This window comes from Alligator mississippiensis, chromosome 9, assembly GCF_030867095.1.
Source record: "Alligator mississippiensis isolate rAllMis1 chromosome 9, rAllMis1, whole genome shotgun sequence".
NCBI classification, from domain to species: Eukaryota; Metazoa; Chordata; order Crocodylia; family Alligatoridae; genus Alligator; species Alligator mississippiensis.
The window spans coordinates 64,736,178-64,754,595 of NC_081832.1; the positions used below are offsets into that span (position 1 = coordinate 64,736,178).

Below are 18,418 nucleotides of genomic sequence, written 5' to 3' on the forward strand. Positions count from 1 at the left end.
ATGCCCCAGAACACAATGGCAAGGGATAAAGACAGTTGCCACTCCCACTGGCAGATGGATCCACTTGTGGGATTAGCGCCCAAGTTACTGTCTGCTTGTAAAAGCAAAAAATAGGTTCATAATAGAGGTGTATCTGAGAAAAATTGCTGTTATCTAGAGGTGCTCCAGGTGACTTGGGGAGACAGGAAATTTCTGGAGGATTCTGAGACTCGTGGGGTGTATCTACACATGCAATTAATGTGAAGCAATAAACTGTAATAAACTCCCCTGTCACTGGCCAGAGAGAGGTTTAATTCCCTACTCCCTGTCCCACCAGCAGGGACCCAAGCTGTGTCTGCTGAGTGCTCCCTCCTCCCCCTCCCACCGCCTTCTGGAGTGGCTCAGGAGTGGCAGGAATGGGAGGGGGACTCATCACTGCAGGCAAGAGAAAGCTGTCTTGGCCCAGGATGGCTGTTTTTTTCTCCCATTGCCTCCAACTGTGGCTGCTGCTGCACTGTGCAGCGCCGTTTGGGGCTGGAGGAGCTTCCATCAGCCCGGCAGTTTTAGCCCAGCCCAGGTTGAAGCTGCTGGGCTGAAGAAGCTACCCATGTCATGCCAGCTTCCCGTGGCCTGCAGTGGTGACTGCCCATTCCTGCCGCTTGGGGAGGAACCAGCGGGGGAGCTTCAGCCCTGCAGTTTTTGCCCCATGTGTGGAGCTCCAGCTGCAGTCTCTGGACTGAAGCCTTACACCTGGGTGCCTTCCAACTTCCAAGGCATCTGGGAGCCAGAGCCAGAGCTCCATGTGTGGGGCAGAAGCTTCCTGCCCCCACACCCAGAGTGGTGCGGTGCAGCGTGGTGCGGCTACAGCAGCTGCACGTGAGGGGAGCAGAGCAGTTCCCTACCCTGGCCAGCCTGCAGCTGCTTGTTAGGCTGCAACTCCGGGTGCTGCACAGGGCAGGGGGCATGATGGTGGTGGCTGCTGGGCTTGGCGCCCACCGGTACCTCTCAGCTGGCCAGGGAAGCCTGCTCCCCAGCCAGCTCCTACCTGGCAGAGCCAGATACCAGCTGGCAGGGGCTCTCAGGGGGGCTGGGATGGGGGTTATTCTCCTTCCCTCTGGCATCCAACGGAGGGGACAGGAGGGGGCTTATTCTCCTGCTTGGCGGCGGTTGGGATGGGCAGACCTGGCTGTGGCCCCTCGGGGACAGTAGGGGTAGAGGGGAGAATAACACCTGTCTCTACCTCTGCCTCAGGGGCCATGCTGGCCCATTGCTGCTGCAGCGAGGAGGGGGCCTGACAGACCCAGCTCGGGTCACTGCCAGTGGGACAGGGAGCAGGGAATTAAACCATTCTTAGGCCAGACCCCTGACCCTGGTCATCCCTGCCTGTTCCTGCTGCTGCTGGGGAGCAGAGGGGTGGGACCAGCCCAGCTGGGCTGGAGAAGAGAGCCCAGCCCACAGCATGACGGGATGCTGGGGGACTCTGGTTTAACTTAAACCAGGAAAGGGTCTGGGACAGATATTGCATAAACCGGTTTGAGCCAAATCAGTTAAGTCTGATACTACATTCAACCACATTTATCTCAAACTGGTTTCAGCCATTTTGAAACTGGTTTATGTGCACTGAATGCCTCTTCTGTTACAGGTTTAAACCAGTTTCTGATCACTTAAACTGGTTCAGTTTAGGTGTAATGTCTGCCCCTAGCCACGGATGCCAAGTTCTAGCACTGGCCTGCTTGGACCTGAGTTGGATCATTTCAGCTCATTGCCATGAAACAATACAGATTTAGGATGTGTTATCTGTAGCTGGCCTGTGCCTCTGTATTGTGGTATGGGGCAGCAGTAGCAGGCCTGGTTCACTTCTCCTTTCCTGTGGGAAAACCTGAGGCTGTGTAGAAATTTAGCTTAGCTTACTCCACTTATGTAGTAGTGTAGATGGTCACTGTGGCAAGATGAGTGATTGAGTGATAATTATAGCATATATAACTATAGATTAATATAGACAGATTGTATAAATTAGACTGCAAACTCTTTAGGAGAGAGGCCTTATTTGTTATGCATGTGCATATCATGTATCACAAGGGGCAATGCCTGCGCTCAAAAGCACTACTACCAAACAAAGGACAATTAATAATTTTCACTGCTGTGAAGCCTTATCTGGGTGCAAATACCATCATAGGAGCTGGCTTGTAACTGTTAATCAACCATTTAGTTCAAGTCTGACAAATTGATTTGTATTAAAAAACCCATATCCATATGTGAAAAGGCTTTTGTATTTATTGATTTTTATCACAGATTGCTTGCTGTGCCATGGGTTTTTTTAGACCTTTTTATTTTAAATATAAATTAATTTACAAAAGTGTTCTGAGAGGCCTGCAAGGGTTGAGCTGATTTGTACATTGTCAGTGTTTAATTTCTCTGGCATAAAAAAGAATCATCCAAAATATTTACTGATTTAAATATTTTTGCAGGTCTTTGAGCTTCATTTGAGCTCCATTTGATTTTGCATGTAAAATCAACAGTTTCTTGCTTTGAAATAGTTCAGTTTTATGTAAACCATTACATGTAATCTACATTGATTTCTCACTACAGCTGAATGCAGAATCTGTCTTAGAAATCTGTTTTTCTCACGAATTACTCGCCCAAAGAAGCTTTGTGGTGGGAATATGCATCTTTAATTGTATAACTGATTTTATGCACTTAATTCAGTTTACTTTACTTAGGGTTGTATTTCATTGTATTAGAAAATAACACATCTGAGAAATTCTTGTGATATATCTGTTCTGTAGAGCAGTCAAAGAATTTTTAGAAAGATAGCACATAAAGAGTTATTCAGTAACTATATAGTGTTGGCTTTCTATAGCTGAAGAAAAGAATTCACCATTTCCAATAAATAAATAATAAAAAAGCGTATCACCAGTATGACTCGGAATGTGTCCAGTTCCTTGAAAAGGCAAATGAATTTCTAGACAAACAAATAGACAGCATTACATAGGTACTATACTAAACTATCATGGTCTCGGTTCTGGGCCATCATTGACGCTTAAAAATAAATTGGAAAGTAAGAAAAAAAATAAAGGCAAAGTAAGTTTCACTGTGTTTGTTATGAGTTATTTTCTATTGTTTGAATCTTTCACACAGCAATAGAAGGATAAATACTCTGTAAAACAGCAAAGTCTGTGAAAACTGGTAGGGGAACTTGGGAGCAATTGTATTATCTGAAACATCTTTAAACTTAAACAAATTATACTTCAAGTCCATCTTTCACCAGGAGAACTAATTCACTTTCCAAGTGGGCATAACATTTTTAATTTCCCCCTCCATCCCATGCCATACCTTTCCTATTAAACACATTTTAAGATTTACCTAGAACTTTTCAAATTCAGGTCTCTCAGTATTTGCAAAGGTTGGTAATATTATTTTTAAACCAAGAGGCAAGTTCCTTGTTTAAGTACAAAGCAAGTGAAAGGCATAAGGTGAATAGAACTCTCCTTGCTCTCCCCTAGGTTTTTGCTTTAACTGCATGATGCTGCTGCATCTCTTCATATTCTCTTATCCTATCCAACTGTTAAAGCAATAAACAACCTTAGTAAACATGAACACATTTTCAGAGTTAATTGAATGGGTGAATTACAAGATACTGACATTCCTCATACACTTTCCTACATCTTTTTTTAAGTTATGAAACCATGAAGCAATAAGTAGTCTTTTGCTCCCCTCCCCCCAATTAACATCTATCCTACACCTTCTAATGTTTGCCTTAATAAAATATAGAGAAGACAGATTCAAAGTCTTACTTGTATTGACCACAAGATGGCATCAAATCATTTCAAGGTGATGGTAAAGATAAGGAACTGTGGTCTTTTGAAATTTGTAGTTTCCATACAAAAACCAAACTTGAAATTTCAGGTTGTTGGAGGGCTTCTCCCACCCACACTAAAGCAATGAAATAAGCTGTCCAGATGCTCTATCCACATTCGACTTTGGGAGTCTTCCTTCTCACCACTGACTTTTCATCACACACGGCAAGTGTCAATCCACTGACTAACCCATGGGCACTCTCTAATTTCAACTCATTAAATGTCCCATGATTTTGGTGTCAAATGGTGAATTGTACTACAAGGAGCCCTTCAGGTTTGTGAATACTGATACAGGCTGAGCTGTTAATGTTGTGGTAGTGAAGATTACCTGATCTATTTCACTCTAGTTTTCAATTGCTTGCTATTTTTGTAATAGTTCCTGAAGCATTTGGGATGAAAATTTCCATGGTGTGCATGCATGTGTGTATGTATAGGTTAGCCAAGTGTGCAGGATGTGAAAAAAGAGGATGCCTTTCCTATGCTTCCTCCCTCTCCCTGCATTATTGTGTATAGGGGTATGGAAGAGAAGGAGGAAGCAGACACAGTGGAAGTGTGGGCTGAAAAGTGTGTGCATATGCTGAGGGTGAAGGTGTCTGCTGGAGACAGGTGAATGGGAGTAAGAGCTATGCATGGAGGGTAGAGGGAAGCAGAGTAGGAGAGCGAAATGGTGATCATAAAGACTTCCATAACGCAGATGCACAACGCAAGGGACTGATTTAACACTGAGTGGGCAATTTTATTGCATCATTTTTTGGCTTTGCAACCATAGGTTTCTTCTAAGTTGTTTTGGATAGAATATAAATACATTAATAGCGAAAGGGAAGTGTATTATCTTCCATATGATCATTGATAATATTTAGCAGTAGTCACCAAGCAGATTAACTTGCTTAAATTGCACCTCCTGATAGGATGCATATTGCTCTTGGGGAGCAGGAAAGTCAGTCCAGCATTATTGCTTCCTTTTACTGTTGCTTCAGAGAAGATGAGGCATGGTGAGAGCCATCAGGCTGATCAGTCTCCAGTAGGAGGACTGAAACCTCAGTAGCCATAATGGTACGGCAGAAAGCTTTTGAGTGAGGAGGCACCCCAGTAGGTCACTACAAGGCTGAATTAATAGAGTGAATTCTTTCTGTTCTCTGCTGCTGTTGAACTAGAAGATCCTCAGGGAATAAAAACCTTGATGGAAGAACATGGCTGGCTTGAAAGACTATTTTGTTGCGACTGTTAGACTCACTGAACCATTCCATCTGCTTATAGACTCCTAACACCATTTCTTATAGTCTACTATGTAGGAAATTGAGTCTATTTCTGTTTAAATACTTGGGTAATAGAGTCTGCTATTTAGTGAAAGATTTATGTAAATGGCTTTTTGTTTCACACGATTGGGCCTTACAGAGTGTAAGTTACATTCATAATGTAATTACACCACTACTTCTGCCATTTCAGAGCAGCATGTTGCATAGAAGCCTCCAATTTCACTACGAAATAGGAGTTTTAAAACCTCGCAGTTCCTTTTTAATGGGATTTTTATTCAGCAGCAACCAAAATAAAAATACATGGTAGAAGAGGTGTCCTGCAAGTAATTTATGACTACTTGCAAACTAGGATTTTATAATCCTAGTAATCGCTGGCTTCTGGATGTAATTTCTTCACCTTCCCTCAATCTTTATGCTTGTCTAATGCCAATCTTTATCTGGCATTCAGTATTTTCTCATTTGGCATTGGTATTAGTATCTAGACTTCTGTTTAATTTACTACAGTCAACAATGCTCAGAGGTATCGCTTGCTTTAAGATTTGAATTTAAGATTCAGTTCATGTAAAGGCTGCTTATTTATAGTAATGAGTAATAAAGTTATGCTAACCATCTCAACCATTATTCTAATAGAGGAGTTTAAAAAATCCCAAAATGGCTTTCCTTACCTTTAGCACTCTTCTCTTTTTAATATAAAACATTAGCTAGGGCATCCAAATGAGTCCATGTGCTGGAAACAGTGGATACAATTTCTATATCTTCATCATTTGGGGAGTCAGTTAGCCTTTTCTTCATTCAGCCCTTAAATGACTGGTTTCCATCACTTTATTTAAAGGAGATCATCCTTACCTGGAAGTAGTAGTAGGTCCCTTATCAGAGGGCTGCAAGCCAGTCTCTAGTGTAGAGCAGTGTTTGCACCCACTGCACAGGACCAGTTCTGGCACAAAATGACACCTTAGGTTTCCAGGTATTGCAGGACAGTTAAAAGTAGCACACCCTACTATGCAATTCAGATATACAGTAGCTTTCATGGTTTTCTGCATCTTGCTGTATGGCTTCAAGATATTGATGAGACAGCAAGCCTGCTTAGCAGGATTTCACAGGTACTACTGCAGAAACCCAGGGTTCAATTCATCTCTGAGGTAGCTTGCCAGGGATGGAATTGGCCCATGGAATCATGAAACTCATGAAAGCTACATTAGCTGTGATTTTGAGCCATGTGATGCAGGTCAAAAGTTTACAACTTATTCTCTTTCTGTTTTGAAGGTATTCTGGATGAGTCTTGAAACTTAATGTAAATTGTTGTGTAGAGGTATTGAAGGGTGTATGTTTTCTTTAACATTCTTAAGATTTGCAAAGCAAACCTCACCACAAGCATTGAGATATACATTTAAATATTGTATAATTCCTTTTCTTTGTGAACATTTTAGCTAATTTAAGTGGGTGCTAAAGACTGATGACACAAAGCTGGGTTTTTTTTGTTTGTTATTTACCTCTTGAGAGAGATGGTGAAAATGTGTATTGATTTTACAAGTGAATGTTAGCAATTTTCTCTTACCCAAGTGACAAATGGTGATGTTTACTTTTACATTTTCACCTAGTATCCCAGTCCCATGGAGAAACATGTCACAGCTGTAAAAACAGTGGAAGAGAAAAATGGTAAGCGGCTTGCTTTTGCTTGCAGTGCTGATTAATTTATTGCTTGTATTTCAGTAGTGCCCCACCATGAATCAACCAGGGCTGCATTGTGCCGGGTTCTGTGCAAGGCCAGAACAAAATGATGCCCTCCCACCTCAGATCCATATGCATGCTACTTCTGGATTTTTGAGCTGCTTCAGGGACTGAAAAGCATGACTTGGCTAATGTCTCAGTAATACTTGTTCCCTGTGTCTCAATCCTTTGCATTGGTGTAAGGACATCCATCTTTAAGGAGCAGATTTAAGTCCCATTGAACTTCAGCAGGCTTTGGATACTTACTTCTGCTGAGAGAGGGCAGTATATAAGAGGAAACAGTCCCAAGCTTCAGTGATTTACCCAGAAATTTTACCCATTCCCCAGTAAAACTCAAATGAAACAGGCAGTTAAGACTTGTCATCAAATGGAGAGGAAGGACGACCCAGTCCCAGCTTAAAATAGAGGCTGGGACTTGAGAGATCTCACTTGAAAGGTTTGGGTTCAGTCCCTCTTCTGTTTAAAAACTTCCTTAATGACCTTGGGCACAGATGTTTAAGTTATTTGGGCACCTAACTCCCTGTAAACACCTGGGCCTTACTCCCTCTGTACCTTCTGCTCATCTGTAAAGAAAATGGAAATATCTATGGTTCATAGCTATGCATGATAAGTGGCAATTCCAGGATTCTCCTTTCCCTGTAAAATGTGATATCATTGAGTCAGCCTACCACAAGAGCTCAGAGAAACAAGCTAAAGTTTCCTGTCAGACATCCTCCAAATAAACTTTTTGGGAAGACATCTCCCCCACCCCCCGAGAACTTTCACTTGGGCTGTCTGCCAGTTGGCTTCTTATTTAGTAGCATACTGAGGTTTCTGTACTTGATCTGGGTCATTAAATATTAAAATGCAGAGTGATCCTGAAAGCCAGGCATGTTTTTGGTGATGCTAAATAACTATAATTTGTTTTCTAATAGATAGCTGTGTTCTTGTCACTGGGCCCAGTTCAATATAAAAATAAATGTGTAGTCATATCAGAGGCTGCTGTAGATCTCAAGTATGGTATTGAGTTGTATTTTACATCCCAGTGGCATGGAATTGAGAATATGAAATGCAGAGATGGAGTGAGTGCAAAGTTTTAGTCTGGACCTGAACTGTCTGACTGTTCAACAGCCCATATTGACAAATATATTTGCAGGCTGCTTTTCTTTTTTCCCAGATCGTCAACAAGACAGTGTCTCAGAAAATGAACTACCTCACTACTATGTGCCAAATTCAGCATCGTCTTCAGTGGAGTTCTACCCACTTATGTGAAGGCTGAGTTTGGCAGTGTATGCAGTGCTAGTCGCTCATAAGGACTAGCATAAACGCCGGTGAAATGTTTATGTGGCACCATCTGTTTTCCAGCTGGCAGGGGGTGCTAGAGTGCAGTGTAGGGCACAGGGACCCCCCCTTGAGATGGGATGCATAATGCCTGTAACAATCACGTTTACCGTTTTTGCCTGGCCAAAAAATACTGTCATTGCTCTAAATAATAATAAAAAAAACACAAGCTAGCATATTCTTTAGCTAGCATTTGCCAGCTTTCTTGCCTGCAGATTCATTTTTGTTGCTAAGTCGTCCAACTCTTTTCTTTTTATTGAGAAAAAGGTAATGTTTGTTACTGTCACTGCTCAGCTTTTTTTCTTCTTTATTATCAGATTTGTCTACAGGAATTGTTTACAGGAGGAGAATTGCAACATGTCAGAATGTAATTCCAGAAATCTTAAGAAAGGTAACTTCTTTAAACCTAGGCTCAGTTTGGCTTTGAAAAAACAAAACCAAAAATCAACCTAAGACAAGACTGTGATGCTAGCTGCATTAAAGGAGCAGGTTTCCCAATGATGCTTCAGTTAAAATGTTTTTTTCCTTTTTGTTCTTTTAAAAGATAAAATGGTTCTGTGCCTATTAGTTTTGCATTGGATTAGAAAGTGCAAAGCCAAAATTGCAGTCTTTTATGCTGTAAGATATGGCAAGTGTAATATATGGTGTTGGCATGTTGTAAATGTGGTGATGCGCTTTTAATCTCTATGTACTTGCAAGGTGGCAAATAAGAAGCCTTCATCCATTTTAAATGGTTTCCTCTCTTACTGAAAACTTTTAAAGCAAGTTGCCATCCTTTCCTGGAAGCAGGTTAGCGAAAGACTTTGGATGTGTTTTATGTAGGGTTTGGGCAGGTGTGATTTTTTTTTTTTTTGAAAAATAGGCACTGGGAACATGTTATATAAAACGCATTCAATTACAAGTTAAAATGTAAGCTCAGGGTTTTAAAGGGATATCATGCACAATATAGGTTTTTAAAAAGCAACTTCCATATAAGCAGCTGTCATGGTTTTTTCCATGAATCTTATCTTATCTTGCTATCATTGGTGATTCTGTTACGCTCCAGTTCTTGGAATTCACAGAATACCTGGGAATGCCAGCTTGTCATAGAAAATCAGGGTTGGAAGAGCCCTCAGGATGCCATCTAATCCAACCCCTTGCTTAAAGCAGGACGATCCCCAACTAGATCATCCTAGCCAAGGCTTTGTCTACCAGGGTCTTAAAAACCTTCAAGGATGGAAATTCCACAACCTCTCTGCGTAACCTGCGCCAGTGTTTTACTACCCTCCTAGTAAAAAAAAAAAAAAAAAAAAAGTTCTTCCTAATATCTAACCTAAACTTCCCTTGCTGAAACTTGAGACCATTGCTCCTTGTTCTGTCATCTGCCACCACTGAGAACAGTTCAGCTCCATCCTCTTTGTAATCACCATTCAGGAAGCTCACAGTTGCTATTAAATCTCCCCTCAGTCTTCTCTTCTCCAGACTAAATTAGCCAAGTTTCCTCAGCCTCTTCTCATGAGTCATGTCCCCCAACCCCCTTACCATTTTTATTGCCCTCTTCTGTACTCTCTCCAATGTGTCCTCATCCTTGCTATAGTGGGGGACCCAAAACTGAGCACAATACTTCAAATATGGCCTCACCAGTGCAGAAGAGGGGGAAGAATCATGTCCCTTGACCTACTGGCAACACTCCTACCAATACAGCCCAGCATGCCGTTAGCCTTCTTGGCAACACGGGCACACTGCTGCCTCCTATCCAGCTTCTTGTCTACTGTAACTCCCAGGTCCTTTTCTGCAGAGCTGCTGCTTAGCCCCAACTAGATTCTTAGGGTGAGACACCAGAAAGTAAAAAAACAAACAAAAAACTCAAGAGGATTACTTTCAGGCCAATCTTATCATTTTTTAAGGGCAAGCCTGTTTTTTTGAACACTTTGGTCACGTCCAGAAAAGCAGGGGTGTGTGCTTGCAGCGGCACAAATAGTAGTGGCACAAATTTGTGCTGCTACTTTGTCGCAGCACACACCCCTGCATGTGCCCTTTGTTGCAGGCCATGCCCAGGTCCTGGCTGGGCTCCAGGTGCTGCGGGGAGGCAGAGGCAGTACTGGTTTGGCCCCGAGTGCCTCAATGCAGGGCTAGCCGGCAGGAATTCCCCACACAGAGGCACCCTGTGTCCCAGCCATCCAGGAAGCAGCGTATGGAGATGGGGGTGCAGGCAGCACAGGGCCCAGGGCTGCCTGCTCCCCCGTCTCCATGTTTGTTTGGCACATACTATTTTTGTGTGCTTTGCCTCTCTCTCTCTCTCTCTTTTTTTTTTTTTTTCCTGGGTTGGCTTTTTTTTTGCTACTGTGAAATCCTGGTAGCAAATTTTGTCCCCACACTGCAAATCAGCAGTGCTGTGCATGATTTAAGGTGCAATGAATATGGTTTGTGGCACCACAAAGAGGCTGTGGTGCCAAAAACCACATGTGCCTGCATGTCTGAATGCACCCTTCAGGTTTTAATTGCTTACAACCTAATAAAACAAAGATTCGGGAAGGCATTTGTGGGTTACTTTGAGTGGGAAATAAACATGCATGTCCTGAAATCCAAATTGTGTAGCATTGAGTTAATTCCTGAGAGTCTGAAACTGGAATTGGCAGTAAACTGGCTATATTCATTATCAAACCTGAAGGAAATGCAAAGTTCACAAAGAAAATAACTTGTTTAACCTTTTTAATTTAATCTAAAATATTTTATGTTTCAATTAAAAACATTTATGGCATATGTCAGTTGCAGTCCATTTTCTTGCCCTTGCACTATGTAAATAGTCTCAGAAATGCAAGGTACTGTCAGTTTTTGAATGGGAATATGTTAGAGGCCTCACTGATGACTTAGAGAATCCTGATTTGCTGCAATGATGAGTGGTTTCACTTTGTGTGTCAGGTGATGCAAATTAATCCTTACTTGTGATTGGTGCAATGCATGAATAAAATTTTGTATTTCTAAGTAGCTACATTAGATCTTTGCACTGGTTAAGCATTCCTAATCTCTTGTGTCTTATGTAGAAAAGGCCATATAACCATGTCTTCTTGCATGTTGTGACAAGACCATTTATGCATCTCTGCATTTAAATATCTGTATTTTATTTTCCATGCTTCATCTACCCAGGAAAACAAACTTCCAGGTATGGGACAGAATGTAAAATTAGCTTAGGATGAGATTCTCACCCATTCTCTGACCTCTGTGGTAGAGCAGCATAAATGAGCTCTAAAAGCAGCTAAGGGAAACCCAGCACAGGCACCGAGGAATACAATCATAGACAGCCCTTCAGTCAGGGCTGGCCCATCCTATACTGTGGAACCTGCGGCTGCTGGGAGTCCTGCAGCTAAGGGGCCCCCTGCATCCGGCTGCTTTCCACCTCCCCACCCCCCCACCACAGCTGGCAGCTTCTTTGGCCACTTCCCCCCCTTCCCCCATCATCACTGGCAGCTTCTTCAGGGCAGGTGCCCCAAAACTATTTCTTGCAGAGGGCCCCCTAAAATGTGGGCTGGTCCTGCCTTCAGTGATACTATTCTAGAGCTCGTGATTAGTAAATCAGGAATAGAGCTGTAGTCCGGAGAGCTGTGGCTAGCAGCAGTTGGGGACAGATTGCTGTAACTCGCAAGATCTTTGGGACTGGCAAGAGTATTGCAAAATGAACAAATTTTATATTGAGTTAAAAAGGAGTAGGGGCAAACTGCTGAGCAGCTGATGTGCAGTGATTGTCTGTATGCTCATTTGTACCTGCTGGCTTATAGAAGCTAAACTTGAACAGCTTAGCCCTTAATAAAACAGGTTTGAGCTTCTGTTTCCCATGGGGCAGCCCATGGACACTTACTCTGTGTCAGCTGCTCCATGGTTAAATCCCCTTTTAACTTTATGTAATTGTGTGTGTTGAAAATATGGCTAAGTTACTCTGTGGGCCCAAACCAGCCCCCAGAACAGCCCAGGGCCACGAGAGTGCGTTGGTGGAATTTCCTTACTGTCCCTTTCCGTTTTAGCTGTTTGTATCTTGCATGCAGCAGTCTCTGAATAGGTCCCATTAGAATCCATCATTTTAAATAGGCCATAACCAGCTAGAAATGAAACATGAAGTAGCTAGATAATTTACTTAGCATTTAGCAGTCATGGAAATCTGGCTGGGGACTGAGCAGCTTGCATAAATCTTTGAACATTTACATGGCCTTACCAGCTTCTATTAAGGTCAACATGTGTATTATCATCAAAGGCTAACTGCAGCTGATGGTTCTTCATCCTCCGCCTAGCAGTTAATCCTTTGTGTTATCACGAGATAGAAAATAAATCCTAAATATGTGAAAGTGTTTTCTCTCTCTCAAAATACTGACTTTTTGAAAGCTGTAATCCTTCTGCTTGACAGGTGAGTGTCTTACAAGTGTCTGAAATCTACTTAGAAGAGGAATCTTGGCTTAATGCGCAGGAAAGAACTATGGTTCTGAAAACACATTGCCTTACCTGGACAAAATTTGCATCTCTGAGTGAAGAATCTGTCTTCAGGAAAAGTTTGGAAAATCCAAATTGGTATGTACCTGGTGTAGGAATGTAGTTAGATGTATGTGTACCTGAAAGACAAACCAGTTAGCCCAAGGGGTTATTATGTAATCCTGAAAAGTGTTCTACTTGTCCTCTTGAGCTATTGGTTACTGAAAGAAAATGCTACATCCAAACATACCCAGGCTTTGGGAAAGTTCAGGTCCTATTTTAAGGTATGTTGACACTGCAGTAGTAGAGCAGCCCTTTTGGACTTAAGGCATCTCTCCACAACTTTTGTGTACTTGGTAACACCCAATTTCAAAAACAGATTTTTATATATTGTAGTGCTTACTTTTATGCAGAGAGGCTGGGTGGCAGGGACAAGCCTGAGTCTGCACTTATTTGCTTATCTCCTCACACTCTGTGGCACCTAGATCTTCTGGATCTCATGGCACCCTGGTTGAGAATCACTGGTGTAGAGTTTCAAACTAGCCAGCTTGAGTACGGGTAGCAGCTCAGCTTTCAAAAGACGCTCTTTGTCAGTGAAAAGTAACAGGAAAATGAAGAACCAGGAAATTAAAGACAGTCCTACTAATCCAGAGTAGGACATTGCAATGGCTGTTTTACACATCCATAAAACAATCAGTGAGGGGTGGTGTTTTATTTCCTGGCCATTATAACAGTTAAATGAGCGGGTACATGATAAGTATAAAAAGACTGCAAAGTTTCTTAGTAGTGGTAGTAGTAATATTAGAAATGTATTCCTTTTATTAAATCCATCAGTTCTTGCTTCACTCTTATTGTCCAGTATATTTAATGGGTGATGTTCTCTGTTGTCTAGTGCAGTCTGTGTTATTGTTGAAAACTCCTAAGGACATTTAAGAAACATCCCATCTTCAGACTAAGTAAATTCAAATCCCTGCAACTAAATGTATAAATTTGCCTTTCTGACCCAGGCTTGTGTTTGCAAAGTATATAGGAATCTACTATATCAGTATTAGGTAGTCTCATGTTTCTTAGAAATGGAGCTTAATTGTCCCCAGATACATGTTTTGGGAATCAAAAAGATTTCCATCAGTCAAGGCTACTTGATGATAATGAGAGGATATACTTTGGTTCTGTCAATAATTACTGTAGATCCATCTGTTTCTCAGAAGAGCCAAATAGAAGAGGCAAGTTCAATATACCCATCTAAATTCATTGACTAATGTTGACTGAACTCTGCTGCTTTAGGATATTTTGCGGAAGTCAGGAAGTGGAATAGCAGATCTTACTCTAAGGGTGAGTAGCAGATGGAAGCATGCATGTGTTGGCTACAAATGTCCAACTCGGGATCCTTAAAAATTCTGGTTTATTAGGCGGATTGAAACACTGTAATGAGTTAAATCATAAACCTTGGGGCTGGTCCTTACACATGCACACACAGTAGCAAGCTACAAGAGTCAGGTATACCTATCCCACAGGTGCTGGAGTCTGCCGTTGAGGCTTCTTTCAGTGTGGTGTTATCTTCCAGAAGGGGGTCACCGGCTGGTCCTTCTGGCTGGACAGGTTGAGTGCTGGTCAAGTTGGAGATCAAGATGGCGCCACTGAGGGTCACTTTTCACTGCTTTTTTATCTGTCCTTGGCAGACTTTGGTGACTCCCCAGTTTTCAGGGTTGCCCAATCCAGGGGTCGTTGACCCTCGTGGGATTTCCCCCCTCGGTGGCTACTGGATGGCATCTGTCAGCCCCAGGGGTTGTCTGCACGTATGTGCAGGTTTGGGAGTCCGTTGATGAATTTTGAATAGGGCTCTGGGAGCGGTCGATCTAGAGATATTCAGCCCAAAAGTTGGTCCCCGGCACTGATTAACTCAGGCCAGGGCTTCTAGCCCTCGATCGGTGACGTTTAGAGATTTCCTGGTTGTTACATTGACTTCTATTGAGTTCTTCCGTTGGTTGATCTGCAGTTTCCTTAGGTGTTAATTGCTGCCTGCTACCGTGTTACACATCCAATCACTGATTCACTCGCTCTTTCAGGGGCCAGCCTGATACAGGGAAGGGCAGTTTGATTCTTGCCCTTGTTAACATTGGTACAATGTATAACTTGTTTATGAAACTAAACACATTTAGTTGAAAGTTGAAAGGTGAGGAGTATAAAATATAAGCTACAAAAGTAATGCCATGGCACACAAATAGATAAAAATACCAAAATACAAGGGGAGATACAAAATGCACACACACAAATTTCAAAACACAGTTCCTTATCTTAAAGTGAAAGAAAGAGGAAGGAAGAAAAGGTAGAAGAGGAAAAACATATCCAAGGAGGGGAGAGCAACTGCAGGCAAGAGGAAAAGGGGCTTTCTGCTACACATGGGTAGACATACTTGGGTTTGACATAATCTAGCTAGTATCAGCACTGAATTTGTGGTGAGTACAGTCATTAGTGCAGATTTCTGCTGAGCTTATATAGCCTGCTTTAAAATTAATGTCTTTGCTACTGTTATCAATGTGGGTTAGGTTAAAACATACTTGGGTATGCCTACCCGTGGTGTACCAGATTGCCACGTAGACATACCTGAAGTTTAACCCCTAGCCCCTTCCCTCCCCACTCCTCTTCCATCACACCAGACTTAACAGCTGGATGCAGCTCTCCAAGCTGCCAGGCGTGTGATCTTTGCTGCCTGCACGCTTTTCTGTGGCTGCGTGCATGCATGAGCATTTATCGGCCACTTCAGGCCTATTAGTGATATGTTTTTTACTAGGTGTTTGTGCACATCATGTAGCACCATGGGGCTTGAATCTGTGGGTACGTATCGGTGTTGTTGGAATGTTACTGCAAAGAGTATGGACATATTAGGTGTTTGTTTGGATGGCAGGACTTTAAAATATGCTCTGGGAACACTCTTAAGGCCATAGTAAGTAGGAGCTAACCTGCATGAATTTACCTTTTTCACTGAAGATTAAACTAACGTAGCTTAGCTTCCTCTTAATATGGAGTAATATCATGAAGATTGTACTGTGGAGTAGCAAAAGCCCACTCCGTTTCTCCTGAGGGTGAAGTGTTAAGATGTCCATACCCTAATAAAGAGGTTGTCAAAAGTATGTGCTTAAAAAAGGAGCAAGTTTAGGGTTAAATATCCGGCATAAAATCTCCTTTGCTAATGATTGGAAGTAACTAGTGGCTATTTAGCATCATTTTGATTAATGCAGAATTGGAGTTACCTTGGATACCTTGATTTTGCTTTAAATTTCTTTCCCTTCCACATAAATGTGAACCCTTGCACATCAAATATTGGGAGCTTCAAACCCAACCTGAACCAAAACTAAGCAGCTACATATATAAGTACTTGTTTTATTTCAGTTAGTAAGTGTGAAAAATACAGTTACAGGTAGAACTGTGCAGGTTGAACTAACTCTGATTTAATATATGCACTATTAGTACAAAAGAAAACACACATTTGAAGTTCAATCGCTTATATAAAAAAAAAATTTTCTGGAGTGAGATAAAAGGTTGCATTACTTGAGAATACTCAACACAAATAGACTAGAAGTAGATTTTTTTGTCAGAATTTTTAGTTTAAATCAGATATATTTAAATTTAATTTAGATTTTTAAAATTCATAAATAACATCAATAATGACTGGCCATATTAAGACATCCACTTAATGAGTCTATTATCATTTTTTTTGGTAAAGTAAATAAAAAACATTATTGAAACCATTTTGGTTTACTGCCAAAGTTGTAAATAAAGTGAGATCACCGAACTGGTGCAAGTCCCTAGCTAAGCTCCTGCAAGCACTGTTTGCTGAAATGATAAACCTGCTTCTGACAGCTGGAGCCTATTCTATAGGTTCAGAAATGCAATTTTCTACACTTTGGTTCATTTAGTTTAGTTCAAGTCAGTAATTAGTTCATTCAAAGTTAGGGAAACCAACTGGGAGCTGGAGAAGCAGGAAAGCTTGTTTAACTCTTTCAGCCTAAGAATTAAAAACAGATGAGTGAAGTTAAGATCTACTAAGTCTAAACTCTTGAAGGACATGATGACCTGAAACAATCCGTTCAGTTTTCTAGCTAGATAAAATTCTTTGGTTAATAATTTATGACTTAACTACAACATGATGGGTATGTAAATACATCAGCACATGCTGATTAATATGTTATTTTTATGTATCTAGTGTATTTAAAGTTGCTGGTTTGAGCTTATTTGTTTATCTGTTGTGTTTCAGTTAAATACCTCTTAAAATATTGATTGTCTGTATTTTTAAGTGAATTCCAATTTCCATCTAAATGTACCTTGATACAAATCAGGAATAGAAAATGAATCGCCTAGCAAATGAGAAATGTCATTCATTACTTGCTAACATCGTAACTTGTAAAGAATTAGAAATCTGAATAAATGCATTTTAAGCTACAAAATTGTTTAAATCTGCATATGGTGTATCCTGTATTGCAGGTGAGGAAGGCAGTGCTAAAACAGTATTCTTGTCCTATGGTTTCTAAAATCTTTAACACGCAAACTGAAAAGCTGCCTGTTGCTTTGGATTTCTTTACTTGTATATTTCATTTCTATTTCAGATTCTCTTCTCTACTTTTCATTTTCACTTTTAAAAACTGAGCACCACCATTTTGAGAGAAAGGTGTGATTGCCAGTTTAGATTCCATCTGTGCTTCCGAGTGTGGGTTTGCCACATTAGAAATCATTAGGCAACATTCTTGCATCAAACAGATTTTGGTTGTAAATTCTCAAAGAAATGGTAAAAATAACTCCTTTCTTTTTAATTGCCACACTGCTTTCCTTTCATCTTGTGCTCTTCAGCTTTCTGTTGCTTCATGTTCCATGGGCCTTTGCTAAGTCTTTTTGGACAGAAATGATAACTTAGTATAAGTAATAGTGCAATACAATTGTTTAACTCTGCAGCACTATATAAAATAGCGATGAATGACACATTCCCTTGTAAATGTGACTAACTCACCAATAATAATATCCTTACAAGCTCTTATATTGAAAACTTTAAAGCATGTGAAAGCACAAAATGGAAGTCAGCCATGTCATTGGTTTACATGCAAGATGTAACAGTTGTTATGCAAACCTAGAATATTCAGGAATCATCTCATTATTATTAGAAATATTATACACCATGATGGGCTTGCCTAGTGATTGTATTCCTGGCTCAGAGGGTGAATTTAGTTCTTCTTCCAGGAAGAATTCCTTAATACGAATCTCTAGTATTAGAAAAATGCTAGTAATAAGTCTTTTGAATCCAACTCTCTTGGTGGAGAAAGGAGGAAAGCCCAGAGACTGACTTAACTACTTTCCAAGGATGGTATAAGTATAACAGCCTTGACCTGGTAGATGGTTACTTATAGTTGATTGTGAACAGACAATCCTAAAGTTATGAACAGAGACAGGCCAGTGGATGACCTGAAATACTTTTGACCTGTAGAGTCTTCATATAGAAAATGGATGACTACCTGGTAATGCGGATATGATTATAAAATTTGTATTGTTTTAAGGTACAGATTCTCTAAAAATGCTTTTGTACTGAATTAATAGTACTTTGCTTTATGAAAGCTGGCTTGTCGCTGCTTAACTCTGTTATGTCCGAGGAAAGAGAAGTGTAGGAACTGAGATGATAACAGTAAATTGTAGCAGTCTGAAATCTAATGCTCAGACTGGAATTAGAGCAGATTGTGGGATTCTGCCCTGAGAAAGAATGCAAGTTTCCAATCATCACTTAAGTGCGTGTCTTTAACAAGGCCATGTTTCTGGGAGTTCTCATTAAAATGGCAGCCCTCAGTCATCAAGCAAATG

At 41.0% G+C, this 18,418-nt stretch overlaps 1 protein-coding gene across 1 annotated transcript in view; it reads left to right on the forward strand.

Moving 5' to 3' along the window:
* Nucleotides 1-18,418, forward strand: part of PRELID2 (PRELI domain containing 2) — a 47,818-nt gene that overhangs the window by 6,188 nt on the left and 23,212 nt on the right. The window contains exons 2-4 of the mRNA XM_006269508.4: nucleotides 6,691-6,748; nucleotides 8,458-8,531; nucleotides 12,516-12,676. Of these exons, the coding sequence (XP_006269570.1) occupies nucleotides 6,691-6,748; nucleotides 8,458-8,531; nucleotides 12,516-12,676 (293 nt within the window). The remainder of the gene's footprint in view (nucleotides 1-6,690; nucleotides 6,749-8,457; nucleotides 8,532-12,515; nucleotides 12,677-18,418) is intronic.